General features: G+C 35.8%; 2 protein-coding genes across 5 annotated transcripts in view; one reads left to right on the forward strand and one right to left on the reverse strand.

Annotated features, from left to right (window-relative positions):
- Positions 1-18,715, reverse strand: part of LOC140748102 (metallophosphoesterase 1-like) — a 53,284-nt gene that overhangs the window by 33,178 nt on the left and 1,391 nt on the right. For all 4 annotated transcript variants that reach the window (XM_073080822.1, XM_073080820.1, XM_073080821.1 and 1 more), the window contains 5 exons: positions 17,926-18,092; positions 16,377-16,459; positions 14,576-14,863; positions 13,880-14,031; positions 9,036-9,060 (listed from right to left, as the gene is read on the reverse strand). In XM_073080822.1, coding sequence (XP_072936923.1) covers positions 9,042-9,060; positions 13,880-14,031; positions 14,576-14,863; positions 16,377-16,459; positions 17,926-18,092 — 709 coding nt within the window. In that variant the 3' untranslated portion in view covers positions 9,036-9,041. The remainder of the gene's footprint in view (positions 1-9,035; positions 9,061-13,879; positions 14,032-14,575; positions 14,864-16,376; positions 16,460-17,925; positions 18,093-18,715) is intronic.
- On the forward strand, positions 6,362-8,723 carry LOC140748104 (cytochrome b5). The gene is made up of 3 exons (XM_073080824.1): positions 6,362-6,613; positions 7,231-7,632; positions 7,991-8,723. Exons 2-3 carry the CDS (start codon positions 7,345-7,347, stop codon positions 8,174-8,176), a joined length of 474 nt encoding a protein of 157 aa, XP_072936925.1. The 5' UTR covers positions 6,362-6,613; positions 7,231-7,344; the 3' UTR covers positions 8,177-8,723.

Genomic DNA, 18,715 nt, shown 5'->3' on the forward strand with positions numbered 1-18,715 from the left:
TACACATACAGAGAGGTGCAGCGATTTATCCGTTTGCCATATAAAGGGTTCCAAATTCGATCCCTGGGCCGATTTTGTAAAATACCTCTATATTTTGTAACGTAATCTGCAGCTGACCTGAATGCTTTGCAATTAAATTGTAGGCTTCGACCAAAAAAGGTAAGACAAAGCCTCGCAGAAGCATACCTTATTGTAAGTTCTATATTTCAGTAATAATATCTATACTAATATTATAAAGAGGAAAACTTTGTTTGTTTGTTTGTTTGATTGTAATAAATTGGCTCAAAAACTACTGGACCGATTTTAAAAATTGTTTCACCATTCGAAAGCTACATTATCCACGAGTAACATAGGCTATATTTTACATGAATAATATTTGATAAATAGATTTTGAGGCGGTACAAAGTTTGCCGGGTCAGCTAGTATTTTATATTTTGGTAACTTTCAGTCCTTTCTCTATCTCTATATAGGGAATTTGTGCCGCTGTGCGATTCTGGTATGCATGCGTGCCCCATGCACGTCACGCGTAATTCACGTACGTAGGAGGCATCAAGACCCACGTGGCAAAAAAACTTTTGGTGAACAACAGCACGATATTGATAATTTCCACAATTAAAATAGGTTGCAAAATTGAAAAATCAAGTACAATTGAACGAAAACATCACCTCATATAGCGCCACTTTCGACCAATGACATGCGTTATCGTACGTAAAATATAAACTATTTTCATATATAAGAAGTTATTGTTAACCCGAATAACCCTGAAAATTACGCAAGAAAATATCATAGTAGAAAATACGTCAAAACGGTTTTTGTTGGTAAACTATAGGTACTAATGATTCCACGGTATACTAACGTCTTCTATTTAAAACGCGCACGTGTTTGTTAAAATGCCAAAAAAATATGAAAATAATATCATCATTACCTATACTTAAATTCACACTTATACAAAGCAGTCAAACTTAGTCCGTAGGGGCAACAATACATTTGTGACCGACCTCAAACATTAGTCTATCTAGGGGCGGCAATTTGCACTTACCATCTAGTCCAGCAAGCTGATTTGCCACTTCTATAGTATAAATATAATAAATATAATATCCCATAATAACGTTGAAGAAAAGCAAAGCAAATTTCAATCGTTTCGAGCAAAGTAAATTTCACGGCTTTTTAATGTTCGTTTTCTGAAGTACCAACGTATTTGTGATCGATTTCTAGTAGAAGTGCTGTTACTTAAATATAAATTTGGATTCAGGTGTTCATTGGCTACAGTAACCACTTAATACCTATCAGGTGTGCTGCATGCACGCTTGGTACTTTATTAGGTACCTACGTACATAATGAAGTTACATATTATCATACCTACATCTCTATCGAACGTTTTGTGTCACAAGTAGGGTTTTTTTTATCTCACTTTCATTTTATGATTCGTTTCGGAGTATGTAAAGTTTGTGAGCTCCAATTTTTACTTTATGAAACGATGTGGGTCAAGCCGTCTAAATTTGCATATTTAATCAAATTAAATACAATTATTAATCACCTATCCCTTGGCAAGACGCAGGTTGGTGCCTACAGTTGTATATTATAAAAGACGCAAATCTACGCACAGTGTACAAACTCATCGATTATATTACTACGCATCGTTTCCCAAAACATAACAAACATTTGTCACATCGACAAAAAACGTAGTCGCAGATTTATTTCTACGAAAACCGTCTGATGCAACTATTGCCAAGTCGGAATCATGGCGCGCGCGCAAGTCAGCAATGTTGCCGACGCGGGGGGCGCGCACGCAGGTGTGACGCTCGCGTCACAACCGCGCCGTGTTACATCAGCCAAACATAGTTTTGATCTAATTCGACCGCGACATTGAGGTAGGGTATTGAGATATTTGAAGAAGACACGAGACGATTTCTTGATTCGTGACCACCATAAATAGTACCTGACAAAAAAATTGTCATCTAATAGCCGTTTGTTGTAGGACTAACGGCTCTTAAGTTACTTTTTTTAATTATTTGCTTGTTGTATTTGACAAAAACCAAATATGAAGACTAGGAGTGGCCTATTTTCTTGTCTGCTGGGAAGTATATTTTTATTTGTCTATATACTTCTAGTCGTAGCGATTTTATTTTTAAAACAACGACGAACAATGTGTAAATGAAGCAATGAAAAGGAACTTGGACGCTTTGTAAATTTCAACCTATGTCTAATAAAATATACAAAATATAATAAAAAACCTACGCCAAATTGGTTTTATTTCAACGGATACTTATTGTACTAATTTTATAGCGTTTTCTTTAAAGAGGTAAGAGGGAAGAGTAAATATAGGAGTTCTTTTCTTAAAAAGCTAAGAATAACTGTGCATCGGACACAATGAGGCAGATCTAAAACGTCGAAGAGATGTCACGACCTCGCGCACGAGAGGTGCCGGCTTGACACGACGCCGAGATATCTCGCTCCAATTTCATCCGGATCGCAAGCGGCGACTGTTTAGAAGGTGTTCAGAAATCTGAAATGCGATGTTTCTCTCGCACAATGCTAAGATAGAGTTTTAATGGTTTAGTATGAAGGCTGGCCTAACGAGCAGCTAACAGGACTAACGTACCTATGACGTCCACCACCGACCTACATAAAAAATAAACTACATATTACAAATAGCGAAAAAGTTGGTCGACGTACATACAACGAAAATACATCACATATAAATAATACTTATTTGAAGTAAACTGGCGAAAAAAAGTCGCCGAAATTTTCAAACTTCAAATCTAGCCAGGGGTATTCATGACCCTACGACGCTGAATTTCAATATGTTGAAGAATACCGAGATAGATTTTTAGTAAAAGCCTATTTAATAAGAAGCCAGTAGCTAAATACGATACTAATATTTAAAAAAAATCAGCTAGCTCAATCGCTTTCGAAAGACATTCTTTTACGTTTTCCTCTAAGTCATCGACTCTACATTGTCATAACAAAAGCATCATAGATCGGTGTTTTGTACGACCTACGATAACTTTTTATGTAGATAAATTTTGTGGTTTACCCCTTAGCTTAAATTCATATGTCGCGGTAAATTACTTTAATAGAAACTAACTTCGGTTGAAGTCAAATTTAGTTTTTATTGCATAGCATAAGTACAAGATTGCCTGAGATAAAATGTTAAGTAATAAATGATTAGGTATCTAATTTTGTAATATTTTAATCACGCTGTATCATATTCACCGCTAATGGTTAGTTATCGAAGCGTATGACCTTATATCAGTAGAACTGGATCCAACTCGGTAAAAACTTAATTATCAAGATTTCGCTGCGGCTCCACTTACGAATATTGATCGTATTGATCATGATGACGATCATTTTATACATTTCTACATTCAATTACTTCTAACTGATAGGTTAGACCATTATTATGTGGTAATAAAATTTAATTACTTAATTCTAAAGATAATGTTTCAATGTAATGTAGAGTAAGTTTTTATGATATAGAAGAAGCAATCGAGCATGAAGTCCATCCCGAAGTAAGTGACTACTGTCACCTATGGACATAGTATGTGATAATTACATATCAGTCACCACCAGATAAAATTACGAGACCTACCTGAGGTCGGCTACAGATGTTTGCTACCCTCGAGGACTAAGTTGGAACACATCAGCGCATAACATTGCTGTTATTAAGCAGAAACAGGGAGACTTCAAACGGAGGGTTCTACCGCCGAATAGGTTCGACATTGAAAAAAACTAGCGTCTTCATTAGACACTAATCGATAAGTTATTCGTTAAGAGCATAGAAGAGAAAAGCAAAGTTAAGAGTTATTTACGAGTATAATGATTAATTACCATTTCTCCTTTCATTTTTACCATCCATAATAGCATGGATTAATATCTGATTACGGCGGGCCAATACTTACGGAACACCTATATTTTATTATATTACGATTCTAAATACTCGTAGTATACCTCCACTCTAGTACAAATAAAACGTTTCAAATATATAATATTCAAGTACATTCTATAAAAATCTATTCTAAAATTACTCAACATCGTACCATAATATAATACGCAAAGCATATGCGTTTATAAGATAATATTCGAATTCAAACAAAAATGACCGTGATAATGACCGCGCAATAACTGCAACATATTATTCAAAGTAATAATAAAACTATACGCAGATAATGTTTTGTTTGATTCACTACATGATAATATTGTGACGACATTTCGTATATGTAGAATTGTTTTTCTGTTTATTGGACTTTTGGTTAATAACAAAACGACGTCATTGTCAATGAAAATATTTTCACAAATTCACGCACAATATATATTATTCATTTGTAGTAATACGGTTTTGACGTATCTTGTACATTTCGATCTATTTTAATATTATTGCCCACTATCATCGTAATAGCCCATATTTTATTATAATTAACTACGATAATTCATGTTGTTATTGCAGTAACCATATGGAAACAGAACATCAAAATATTTACTAAATTACGCATCGCGAAAGGTTAAATGCAAGTAGATACTAATGTCTATTAGGTATATTATAATCTTTATTGTACCTATTTATATTCTATTTACGGTAATTGTGTGCTATAAAAATATTTACAATAAAGATCTAAATATAATCCCTCTTTAAATTGGCTAAGTAGCAAGATTAAGGTCGTTTTTTATATTCCTACAAATACATTTGAAGAAAAAAGGTAATCTCGATTTTTCTTACAAAGACTATATTTAAAATGACTCTATACGTGTATTTATTACATTTTAAACACAATTGATATAGCGAGGGAGAGACATGTTAGACAACTTAGCCCTAAGGGGTCGCAACGTAGATTTGGCCGACTTCCGGTAATATTCCAATTTAATCTGGGCCTCACTAGACATGTGCATGGGCAGCATTGACCACTAATCACAGGTGAACTGCGTACTAGTTTATTAAATCTGTATTTAAAAATAAAATTGCAATTTGTGTAATTCTATAGATAAGTATTTAACACTAGTAGGAATTTTGAGGGAAAATCCGTTGTACAAACATCATAATAATATCCATATTACACAGATAAATAAACTTTTTGATTAATGATTCCGGTGAATACGGTGTGAAAATGCTTTTAATTTGATAAACTTGATGTCACGTGCGGTTTGAACTGGTTATGTCAATCATAGAACATTATAGCCTTCGCCTACAAAGTGATGATCATTAAAAAATACTGCGTAGGTAGGTCACAACATATCACGAATGGTCGCATCATCATTATAATGGGCAAATGTTACTTTTGACTATTAGATCGTAATAAACAAAATAAATTTCATCAGATTTATCTATTACTATATTGTTTACGATTTTTTGCAATCGATTCGCATACTTACAAATCATTTTTTGTTGATCATCTTATCCTAATAAGTACGTAATACACAAACTAGGCGTTATCTCCTCGTACGATCTGCTAGTTCATTCACCGCGTATGTATGTCATCAAGGCTCGTGCGTCCATTGGATATCTAACTACTATGACGAAGGCTAACTAAATAACAAGTGCCGCCTTGTCTGAAAATTGCGGCAGGATTTTAATAAAAGAATGAAAACGCTGTGACGCTATGCCCTATTGCTATGCTATATTAGTGTAGCTATATTACATAACCCATGGATTTTACCCCATCTTTAAGCATCGTTAAATAGATGCAGCATTGAAATTATGTTGAAGGTTGAACCTGATGTCAGGCTAAAATATGAATTAGTTACAATAGAAAGCGTCAGGTATTTCATTGTAGCGACAAGGCAAGCTTTACGTAGGGTTAAACTTTATGTAAAGTTTGATAATTTAAACGATTATTTGAAAATTGTATTCGATTTAAATTCTCGTCTTCCATTTATTAAACCATAATCTCATCTTAATCTAAACCACATTTTGATATGCAGACTTACCTTATGTCATACATGATGTACATTTACAATCATAAATAATAGTGACGCTTCATACGTCGTGACTTACATTTGTTTCTACATATGAATACATATCAGCCCGTCACAGTTACATCTTATCAAAGTATGTTTAGTATAACAATTGTGCATCATTATTATTAATTGGATATTTAAAAAAACGATTACACTGATAATTACTGCAACAATTTCATCTCTAGATAGGTGTACAATACTCGAAATAGACATACGATATTAATGCAGATATGCTTGGAAGAAACTATTGCATAGATAATTACCATATTTAAAATCGAAATCGGTTCATTTTGCACTTATTTAAGGCAAAAGAGACCGCGTGGCAAAGCTAGTCAGTTACAAATCAGTGAAAAGTTTTTGAGAAGCGCGCACGCGGCGCGGCGCCGGCAAGATAAGCGCGCGGTTACATCAGATCGCGCGTGCCGCTATATAACGCCGCGCCGGCTCCACACCGCTCATTCATACCTCCAAAGTGATAGATGACAAGACGATATTAGTTTGTGGCAATGATACGCGCTCTCATGCATTTTACTCGATTAGTGAATAAAGACCTCAATTGCGAACAGTGGTGGCATAGTGACAACCTGTGTGATAGTCATTCTCCTCGTTTCGAGCATCAGCAGAGATAACCCAGCGACAGATCAAGTGCACTGATAAAAGGGTAAATATTATTTATTTTCACTATCCTAGTTGAAGGAATGTTGTTGTCAAACAAACGCATAGATACGCACGGTACAGTGAACGTTACATCTTTGTCTTAATTTTATCGCATGTAACTCATCTATCGCGCGTTAAAATTTTCGACAACGAATTACAAAGGGGTCAAACGAGTGTCATCAATTTATCTTTTCGACTTTACATTTACGTCAATAGCAACCGATAAGGCAACTCAAATTATTGTTAGCGAATAGTAAGATACAAGTGATACAACCACAGTATTCTGGAATCGCTCGATAACAGACGATATAATGAGTTAACTGAACAGCAAAAAGTGTGCAGTGTCTGTTGCGAGCTGCTTTTATATGGAGGACATAGTTTATCCTGTGCATGCCTTGACGAGTAAACCGATCCTAATTAAAGGTGTCGATTGACTTCACGCTCCAATTATTTTCATCAGGGCCGTTTACACACATGCACGTATAAAACGAATATTAAGCGCCCTGATAAAACCCCACCATCATTCGAACTATCGTTAAGTGAGAGCAATGATCTAAATGACTCTTAGAACTTTAAATTATTCTCATACAGATAATAATATTCTTCTTTCTTTATTTAAAGGTTTTCGTACATCTGGATTCAACATTTGACCCAGAAACACAAGAAGTTAGAACTACTCCTTATACGGAAGAAAGAGAAGTTTGAAGGAACAAAGAAAAGAAATCTGAAGTTAAGATGGCTACTGTAGAGACTCCTCACGAAATCAGCCTGTCGTCGCCGATCCCCGTCAAGCAAGATTCCGGTGATCTGGACTTCATGGCACTGACCATGGCAGCACTGCGCCTAGTCAACCCGTGGACCACAGACACCAAGCCCAAATGGACGGAGCAGTATGAACCAGGGACCCCTGAAGCGAAAGACCGCACCATAACCCTCGCAGAGGTGTCTCACCACGACACTCCTAGAGATTGCTGGGTGGTCATCTATGACCGCGTCTACGACATCTCTACATTCTTAGATGAGGTGAGTTACTTTTCCGCTTTTATTTTTACCAAGTAATATTAATATACAATTCTAGATAATATAATGCTTAAATAGCAAATAAGTCAAAATAAATTAATTTCTAATGTTTTTTGATCCTGATAGAGTCCAAAAACTATAAAATTTGAGTAAAACTTAAAAAAATGTTTAGTTAAGTATATTAATTTTATGAAAGAACGACAAGCAACAGTCGAACGTTAAAATAATCTTCTTGTAACATAAATCAATGTACCTATTGTACGAAAACTTGATTTTTTTCTAAAATTCCAACAAAAGACAACTAAAATTTTAATTAGACACTTTGAGCAATAAATTAATGTAATATATTCTTTTATTTTAGCATCCTGGTGGCGGCGACGTGATGCTAGAATACGCGGGGCAAGACGCGAGCACCGCTTTCCGCAGCTCCGGGCACTCCAAGATGGCGACCAAGGCGCTAGAACGGTTCTTGGTCGGCGAGCTGCCCATGCATGAACGCATGTACCGGCGGCCCGGCGGCATGCGGCTTAGCGATATACCCGACTAGTAATAACACTTATTTTACAGTTCCATGCTAGCCTATTCGTATTTAAGTTAGGAAATAACTTAAGTTTTATTTAATTTTATTTTAAGTTACAATTTGACAAACACTTTTATATTGTTACACACGCGAAAGCTAATGCCTGCTGCTATCTTTTAAATTTGAATTATTCTATTTACACGTAAATATTTATAAGCGTAATTATTTAGTTTCGTGGTCAAAGAAAGTTGTTACCGGGCGTAGTTATCTTTTACCAGTAAATTTAATTACCATTAATCTAGGTATTATTGTAACCTTTTATCCCGCTGTCAGTCGCTCCGATAGGAGTTATTAATTGAGGATTTGTCAAGTATTATACGTGCGGCATCTCATACATGGATGTACTTCTGCATTTATTTAATGTAGGTTTAATTAGTTTATACCTTAGTCTTTAAACCTTTCACCTCAGTATTATGCTGGAGAATGCATATGTATTGTAAATTTTACATTAAACTTATTCTTATTTGTTATCAAAGTTCCTATTTTAATTATTTAAATAAACTTTTAAGATATACTGTAATTGTTTTATTTTATTTGAGTTTGTAAAACAGGTTGCCCGTCTATCAATGTCTGTGAACCCTGGCTATCAGACGGTCATCTCGTGGACACCATTAGGCCTGATAAAATATTTTGCGTGTGAGCAAAGATTAAAACATTTGAAACTATTAACCTTTTAATATTATTATTATAGATTTGTTTATTAATACGCATGAGTAACACGTGTTTGAAAATCAATAGACAGACCTTTTGGGACTAGTACAGTATATTTAATTTGAAAACATTACATTTACACCAATTAAGCAATATAATAAAATTGCATGCTCACCGAACACTACACCTTTTTGCCAGATCTGAAAAGAGGAAAGGATATTTTCATGAATCTATAAATAACAAAGTTTACAATGCTATAATTAACAAAAATAACATACGAAAACAAAAAATAAAAGAGTAAGTCGCACATAGTTAATGTTATATTTTTATCCAGCAAACTAGTTTGCAGTCAATCTGATGATTAGTGATTACTGCCGCCCATGGATATCAATTATCTATTGGCGTTGCCATTCCGAACATTAAGATGGTTGCCTCGTGTGTAAGCCCGACCCGAAATTCATACTCTTCGGAATCAAACCGAAACATTGATTTGCTTCCCCTAAAAATGGATGTGGCGGTGATACATCCTCGGTCGAAACATGCCGGTTCTACCACCTTTCCAATAGAACTATGTACATTGTACATAGACCTTTCCAATATTTTTTTTTATCGAATAGAAATTTGCAATACAGCTTAACTGATCTGCATAATGATCGTTGTCGCCCATGGCACAGAATAATAAGTACTAAAGTATGGATAGTTGTCACCAATTACAATCACTTACAACAGGGGTCCTTCATGAAATTAATCACTAATGCATCATCATAACTATTTAACACAATAGACATTTTCAATACAAGTAAAAATAGTTTTAAAAAAGAGGTACATAAAGTCCTTAATAATCTCCATATTAGTGACTAAGTAAACGTACAATTGAAATATACATATTATTAGTAGGTATATAAATTATAATTAACATCTTTAGTATATAGATTATTATTCATATGTGTGTGTTTATCTTTAAAATTAATTATATATTTATAGTATTTATACCTGTATTTATATATATTAATACCTATTTATAAAACTTACTTATTCGTGCTGTTATGTTTATAAAATTGTAAATCCGTAATTGGCTGTAAGAAATACTATATAAGAAATGTATTTGTATGATTTTAAGAGCTGTGGATTTTGTAATAATTAAATAAATAAATAAATAATGCACTCATGCATAATGCTCTTAGTCATCAGGGAAAGCTATCCCCATACTAAGATTCCCTTCAGTCCCCCGAAGCCTACGATTCTTTTAAATCAGAACACTTCCTTTTAATTAGCGGTACACCTCCATAAAATTACGCTGCTATAAAAGTGTAATTAGCCGCAAGCTGCAAGGTCCAACTAGCAGATGTAATAAAAACTAGTTCTAGTGAGCTGCGGAAACAGTTTTTGTTGGAATGTATCTTTCATCATCCACGTCAACCCACTGCTATCCAACTGGGCATGAATCTCCTCACAGAGTGATTGGAACTTAGATCAAAATACTCCACACTGGCCAAGTGCCGATTGGACTTCAGAGAACTTTGAAGTACTCATCAGCATAAGGGTTTACTTGCAATGTTTTCCTTCAACGCTAAGGATCTATTGTGCATATACAAGTTAAATACATTTTTTTATCAAAGAAGGTTATATAGGTATTGCTTAGTATGAATATCGATAAACCATGGTGATAGGCAGTGACGCAGTAACGTCGTCGGAGACCCGGGGCGGAAAGTTGAATGGAGGCCCCCCGTGTAAAAAGTTCGCCTGTGATTCGGTCGGGACTGATACACATTTAATAGTTTATTTGGTTCTGACGACCTTTTTTAGCAACTGTGTTTGGAGACCCCCCGCCCCCTCCCCTTAAGCCGCTAGAGACGATAGGTTAAATAAATACGTTGAATATATCTTGTACAGACTTAATTTTATTTCACCTTTTATATCTTTATATTTTAACCAATAATAAAAGTAAAGTATGGAACTTTACGATAACGTTTGCACAAACATCCATTCTTCACAATTACATTAATGTACGATATTAAAAATATTTACACTAACTTAAAAACGATATAGATTAAAGTTTTGTTTTTAAATAACGATTATGAAATCAATGATATACAATGACCCTTCAAAATCTAAAAACAAATAGAATATTCAATAAAAACATATCTTTTTAAGAAAGTAGTGAAATAAATAGGGTTAATGGCCTTTTTAGGGTTCCGTACCCAAAGGGTAAAAACGGATTCCTAATACTAAGCCTACGTTGTTTGTCCATCTGTCACAGGGCTCTATCTCCTGATCCAGATGTATGAGTACTAAAATCCAAATACGAGTACTAAAAAAAGGTGAAAATAATTGGTGGTCACCGTACAAGCAACCGCTATTTTTCGACGTTTTTCTCTTTATCTATTAATAGTTACACTGCATGCTTACTATTGTAAAAAATACTATATAATATAAAATTGGTGGTAGTGAACTCACCGGGTGCGAGTTCGATTTACACTTGGCCAATTATTTCCTTTCACGGGGGTAAAATCCCGCATGGGTGCTACTCGCAGCCATGCGGGATCATCATCATATCATATATATGTTATTATATCATAGATATGATCCTATCATGTACCACACGCAAAATGCGATAAGACTGCAGCGAATTACTTAACGCATGCGAGTGAGATATTCACGCAGCCTAACCTGCGTGACAAGAAAAAGGCCCTTCTTGCTGTATTACCAGTAAAATAATCATGTTTTATCAATAACACATGTTATTTCTAAAAACCTAGTTTAAATTAAGAACATGTTTTATAAGTATGTGCCATCAAACCAAAACACAGCAACATGTAACAATACTATTGTATACCTATCATAGCAAGCCTTATACCTGATTTATTAAAACGATTTTAAATAAATCTTTATACATTGAAACCTTCTTACACACAAGTTGATTTCCTTAAGAGGTCTTCCTCCACACGTTACATGGTTACAAACTTTTATTTTGTCTTATCAGTTGGCAACAGTCAGTCTGTTCCAATTCAAGAACTTTCCGAACATAATTTTTCCCACACATTAATAAGACAAAGCCCCGCCCCCGAACACAAACATGCACCTATGTGTGGGTAAAAAAAGATAAACTGTTTGTATAACCTCCCAGACTTTGGTATCAGTGACCTAAGTTAAGATTTCCAGCCAAATTTACGAGAACTGTTATCGTCACAGTGATATGTGAAAACAATACAAACGAAGAAATAACTAGCTAGTACTAGAAATTACTTTTTTTACTAGATTGAAGTGGTGGAAGAACATGTTTTTTTAAAATATTACATTAGGAAATGAGCATACAGTCCACCGAATGGCTACGACAGCCCATGGTTATCTGCAATCAACTCCAGATAAGACAAGAGTGTTTTTTTTTATAATATAAGAGTAGCAGACGAGCATGCAGTCCACCTGATGGTAAGTGGCTACTGCCGCCCATGGACATCTGTAATCAACCCCAGATAGGATTATTCCTACCTGAGGTCGGTCACAGATGCGCCACTACCCCTGAGGACTAAGCTGGAACGCCTCGGAAAAGCCTGTCTCCCTTACCACACCCTTCAAACCGGAACACAGCAGCGCCTAACACTGCTGTTATTAGGTAGAAATAGGTATGGCGGTGGTGCCGCCGGAGTCGAGCCACAAAGGGTTCTACCACCTTCACAAAGGGTTCTACCACCTTCAAAGTCACCTGAGGTCAGCCACAGATGAGTTACAACCCCTGAATATTAACTTGGAACGGCTCGGATAAGTCTTTCTGACCACACCCATCAAACCGGAACGCATCAGCGCTGAACGGTGATGTTATCAGACAGAAATTAATACATTCAAATATTTCGCGACTCTCCCCGGTCTCTTACTTGTATACCATTATAAAAACAAATGTGAAATCCGTACAAAATTTTCATTAATAATAATAAATAAACACCGTTTTAATGTATATTACATATAAACATAGTATATAAAGTGCATATAAACGTCCTCCGATTAACATTTTCTTAATTATTTTTTAAGACCCATACTTTGAAAAACACTTATTGAGCGACACTTAATAGTTTAAGAACCGTTCTACACGATAAAAATACTGTAATCAGTGTAGGTAAGTTTAGGCTACCGGAAATTTAATGTAAATATGGGTAAGGGAAATCCCTTTCAGAGGAAAACAGATTCTAATAATAACGGACGTCAAACCGCTAATCTTTGAACGAACCTTATCATTTCCCAGTTACGGGAAATTATAGCACAGTCTGTTTGAATAAACCGACTTCACAGTTTACAATGGAAGACAAGAACAGATAGAAAAAAATACCCAAATATTTCTAGGAAAGACATTGCTTTATTATGTGGTACGACGTAAGTACTAACTAATGTCGGAAAAAATATTATTATATAAGCAATAGAGAAATATACCCAGATGTTTTAAGAAAGACATTGCTTTATCACATGATTCGACGTAAGTATAGCAAGTAATGTCGGATAAAATAATACAATTAAATTATTTTCAATTAAAAATTATGTTCAAATGAAATTTTACAATAAATAATAAATTTTACAATAATAACGTACAAATTGGAAGTTACAATTTTTTATGGTACCTACTACCGCTTTGGAACGCGACCTCGCGAATATCTACGTGTCTAACAATTTGAACTTTGCTAATGAACTTAAGCCTTATCGTTGTAAGAGAAGACTTGAGTTCAGCATTGGGACAGCAATGGGTTGATCATGGTGATGTTGTATTATTACATCATCACCATGAAGATGTATGAATGATAAAAGTATGTAAAAAAATAATCAAAATACTACTAAGGTGTGTATTCTTAAATGTGTATGCGTTTTAAGAATATAAGTAGGTATCCATGTGAGGATCGATCTATTCCATCTAATGGTAATAATTTGTGGTCAAACGTAGCCAGCCACAGATAGTCAGAAATGGACTATAATTAGTTGGACAATTTTATATTTATTATGTGTATGACAATAAATTAATGTAAAAAATATACTTACAAATGCTTATAGTTCCACATGTTGGCGGTCTTGCAGAAATATTTGAGATACAACAGCAGAGCAATAAGCATCACCACCGCGGTGACTTGCATCGTCTGCTCGCGGGGCATTCCGCACTTCGACATCTTCACCTCATCCGGAGTTATTGTTAACTGGACAAACAAAACATATTTAAACAAACAGAAGCTAAATTAACATTTGCGGGTAGTTTTAGAAAAACTTTAGTTACATATTTTACAAATTGAGATATTAAATAACTCCAAAACATCTAATTTTATGAGGTCTACATTATAACATTATAATACACAATAAATACACAAATTCATTTAAATTCATCATAAGTTTCTTTAAATGTCTGAAATGTGAGAAATAGGCAATGTAGAGCATTAGTTGCCACATGACAATACTGTGGATTTTAAAGGATGCGATAAGGAACAAGCACACATTTACACGAGCTGCCCTAACGTAGTTCTCTCCCGAGAACGCATCTGAAGCTAAGCCTATAAGATCAAAATAAGATTGACCTCCTGACATCAATCTTATCAAAGTCAATCCGCAATCTTAATTGTGGCTGAATACAGAAGTCGCGCGTCAATGACTTAACATCGATATGTATGTATGCTTAGCTACTTGTGTTTCGAAGAAAGTTCCTATTATTTCAAAACAATACCTATATTTAGTACTTATTCTACTCACCAAATAGTACTTGGGGTCCAGTCGATTTCTCCAGGAAAACGACGGCACAGTGTACTCAGTGAACTCTATCTTATGGTTCGGCGTAGGTACGAAGCTATGGCGCACAATACAACTATGATGAGTGTGGCCACCGAACGCCGCACGTGGATGTAGATTCTCCACTAAATACTCCGTGGATTCCTTCGAAAGGCAGTCCCAACGCTCCTCGAACAAACTGTTCCGTTTAGATAGAGGAGCCGCGTCGGGTTCTGTGCATATGCTGTCGGATTCCCTGTATAGAGGATAGTGCTGTAAACAATATTGAAGTATGATTATCATTACATATCGTTTATCATCGTTATCTAAATCTAAATATATATAACTCAAAAGTGACTGACATAGTGATCTATCAACACACAGCCCAAACCACTGGACGGATCGGGCTGAAATTTGGCATGCAGGTAGATGTTATGACGTAGGCATCCGCTAAGAAAGGATTTTGATCAATTCTACCCCCAAGGGGATAGCGAGCGAAGCTGCGGGCAAAAGCTCGTTGAGAAATAAATTTCACAACACTACTAGCTACACATCGCTTGTTTTTACTTTTTAACACTTAAATTTCTTACGGTAAAAAGCAAACCAACTTTTTGGAATGTTTAAAATAACAATTTTTACCTAATAAATAATAAAATACCATTACAACCAACATAAAAAAGAACTATAAACGTTATGATGTTGCTATAAGTTATAGTTATGTCTACCCTTAATCAATGCAATGCAATCAATTGCAATGTTAATCTCATCAACATTGCAATGTGCAATAGTTTTAAGAATACCATAAAAATCTACACATGAAAATTTTATTTAAAGTAAAAAATGATAACTTGTAATTAGGATTTTCTAGAGTGGTAGTGTTCCTTGAATAAAATGTTAACAATAGTACATTTTTCTTCAATTGGAGGTTACTAAAGTCATTGACTGATAAGAATTTAGTCTTTAGACAAAACTCACTGACTATAAAGTAAGTTGATTATTCTTATAGTACATTTTAAACCCAATCTTAAAAATACTGCTCTAAAATACAATGATTTTAAATGTTAAGGCTACTAGCTTTTACCCACGGCTTCGCCCGCATTCAGAATTTTTCATCTATCCCTCGGGAACGGTACTTTTTTCACCTATAACCTTTTCTGAACCCCTGACAATGTGTATACAAAATTCCATGACAATCGGTTATGTCAAGCTTCAAAAAGCAGTAAGCCAACAAACAAACTCTCATTCGCATTTTAATATTAGGGTTTAATGGGTTGCATGCTTTTGTACACTGACATAATATCTAAGGGCCCCGGCAGACATACTACTTGTAACATCAGCGCTACACCCCACACACATTTGAGAACCCACTTTTTGCCGTTAAGACGCAGCTATTGGATCTTTGATGCAGCATAAGCGCGTTTTTCGGCTTCATGTTAGGTAGAGTACGCGCCAAACTTCTAGTCTGCTGTGAGTATAGAAACGAGTCACGTCGCAACAGCTAATGGTAGACATTAGCGGGACGAATACCCCCCGGCATCATCCGCTGCCGGCTTAATGTGCGCTTACTGTTGCTACAGAGTACATGCTTGTGTTCGACCGCAATAGTTCTCTGGCACACCTGCGCGCAACAACTTCAAAGCGGACTAGAAGTTTGGTGCGGAGTTTAATATATTAAATACCGCGATTGAACGCAGCAAGTCGCTAAAACGCGAAACGCCGATACTAAAAGTAGCATGTCCTAGGGCCTATATATTACGTAAATAAGAAACTACATAATGTTCTATACCTGCATTATAATAGGTCTGCTATAACGCGGTAATTTCGTTTTCCCCTTACACAACTTGGAACCACTACTGCATTTTAAAATATCTGCAATTAAAGAATTTATATACATCTATGTTACACGTTTTAGTTTTTGAGTAATAATGAACAATGATTGTGACATCTCGCTGGTCGGGGATCGAACCCGGCACCCACTGCCAGTCAGATCGGCAGCTCCGTCAAATACTTTATGACTCTAGCATGCATTGAACCTACAAAAATAGCAAAAAATATAAAAACAAGGTACATAGTCAAGTATGTACATAAGTATAGTATGTCATTTCGGAAGTATGCAATATGTTCTAATTGATACTGTTAAAAAATTCATATAAGAAATGATGCATAAGATTTCCACTCCTCTTTTCGCCGTCTATGGCTCTGGGGTAATTTACAGGAACTACTTCATGAATTCATGCATTAATACCTTAATTATACATTGTAAAGTAGTTTAAACCTTGGAAATTTGCCCCTGAGGCATTTTCACTGTACTTCCCCATTCATATCTGTTTAATATCAGCAAAATAGCTTTGCTGTGTTTTGCCTTGAAAAATGAGGTGAGGCTGACTTACTTTTGTTGCCACTAATAACTATGCTAATACTTATAATATATCTACTTATAATATATCTATGATCGATTTTAGATGTCAGATTTCAACAGTCCACATAAAGCCTTTTTTTTTTGTTTTCGAGGGGGAAACCTTCAAAAAGTACCCGGTGCCGTGGGAGCGCCACAGCGTTTTTGTGGGATTCTAACCGCACTAAAACCCGCCCGGTGGCCGTCTTCTACGTTACCAAGAGGACTCCGGGATCTCCTACGGAACGCAACCGGAGTTCTCTGAACGCATTGCCCCTTCGGGCTCTACCTAGGTGAGCTTCAGGATTCGCCACACCGTCTGGTGTTTACGATGGTATACAGCCACACACACCGCCGACCTTCCCGGAGTTGCTTGCCGGACGGCTCCACCTTCCAATCTTGCCGCCCGCAACCCCGGAAGCCCCTTTTTAGTGGCCTCTTACGACAGGCAGGGGATACCGTAGCCCTATTCTAGTCCCGGGACTACAGGGGCAGTCTACATGAAGCCTAGATGAAGTTGATATCTGTAACCAACGTCATATTAGAGAAGGATACATGAAATCTGAAATCGATCACAAATTTACTTAGGCAGCAGTAATGACTTACCATTAAATAATTTTTCACTTATTTAAGTCACCTATGGACATTTGCAATACCAGAGTAATCGGCATTGCATCATCGGCTTGGAAGGAGAACTCTTCTTGCACGTTTTTTGAAGAGCTCCATGTCATAGCACTCCTGGATTACCTCAGGAGGAAGTTCATTCCACATCCTACACGTTCGTGGCAAGAACGTCCATGCAAATCTAACCGTGGAGGACCGCCACGAGTCCAGTTGGTGTGGATGGAACTTCATCCCTCGGCGAGTAGTGCGATGGTGTAATGGAGTGGAAACTTCACACTTACTTACTTCTTTACTTCTATTAGATAAATAATATTACCTGCAATTCTATCCAGCTCGGCGACAGCGCGGGAACACAAGGAACACCCGTCGCCCTCCATAGCCATAGAGTTGATAAGCACAAAATGATTGCCGCGAATGCTAACAAACTGCACCGGAGGCGCATTCATCTTCGTCTCGAAACGACTTAGCAAGTTCGGTGTGATCCTTTACAAAATAAATGTAAATCATTTATGAGTATATTTATTACTCTAATGATATAGTATGTCTAATATAACGTAATGAATGCAGACCACTTTCACTAAGGTTGTCCGACCAATGGCTACTATCGCTTAAGCAACTGGTAGCTCTGACGATAAATAATATTAACTACTTATGGCCAGAGCTACCAGTAGGTACGATAAAACTGCTCAGTGGTTATTTGATAGCTTATACATTAACAGAGAGGAATAAACAATCATCTGGTCACATATTTTTTAAATAAAACACCGCTAACTCTGCTCTGGTCATTAAAACATATTGCTCTAGTTATTGAACAAACATATACATTTGCAGCGGCATAAGCTACTCAGTAGTTTAAGCAATAAAATTCAATGCTCATACAACAACAGCCAGTGGGTGATCAGGCTTACAGTCTAGAATTCATAATTGATTCAATGATTTCTATCTTTATCTGGTTTATAATTGAAATTAATGCCTTTGTAATTAAATTTAATCCAATTTAAAAAACTATGTTTTGTAATGTACTTAATTACAATATCTCAATCTGTCTATATACCTAAAGTTCTCCTAAAATGTTAATAGATTAGGTTTTATATCTATTGTTTAAA

This window comes from Epargyreus clarus, unplaced genomic scaffold (assembly GCF_041222505.1).
Source record: "Epargyreus clarus isolate Ecla_fem2 unplaced genomic scaffold, WU_Ecla_fem_2.2 ptg000015l, whole genome shotgun sequence".
In the NCBI taxonomy this organism is placed as follows: Eukaryota; Metazoa; Arthropoda; class Insecta; order Lepidoptera; family Hesperiidae; genus Epargyreus; species Epargyreus clarus.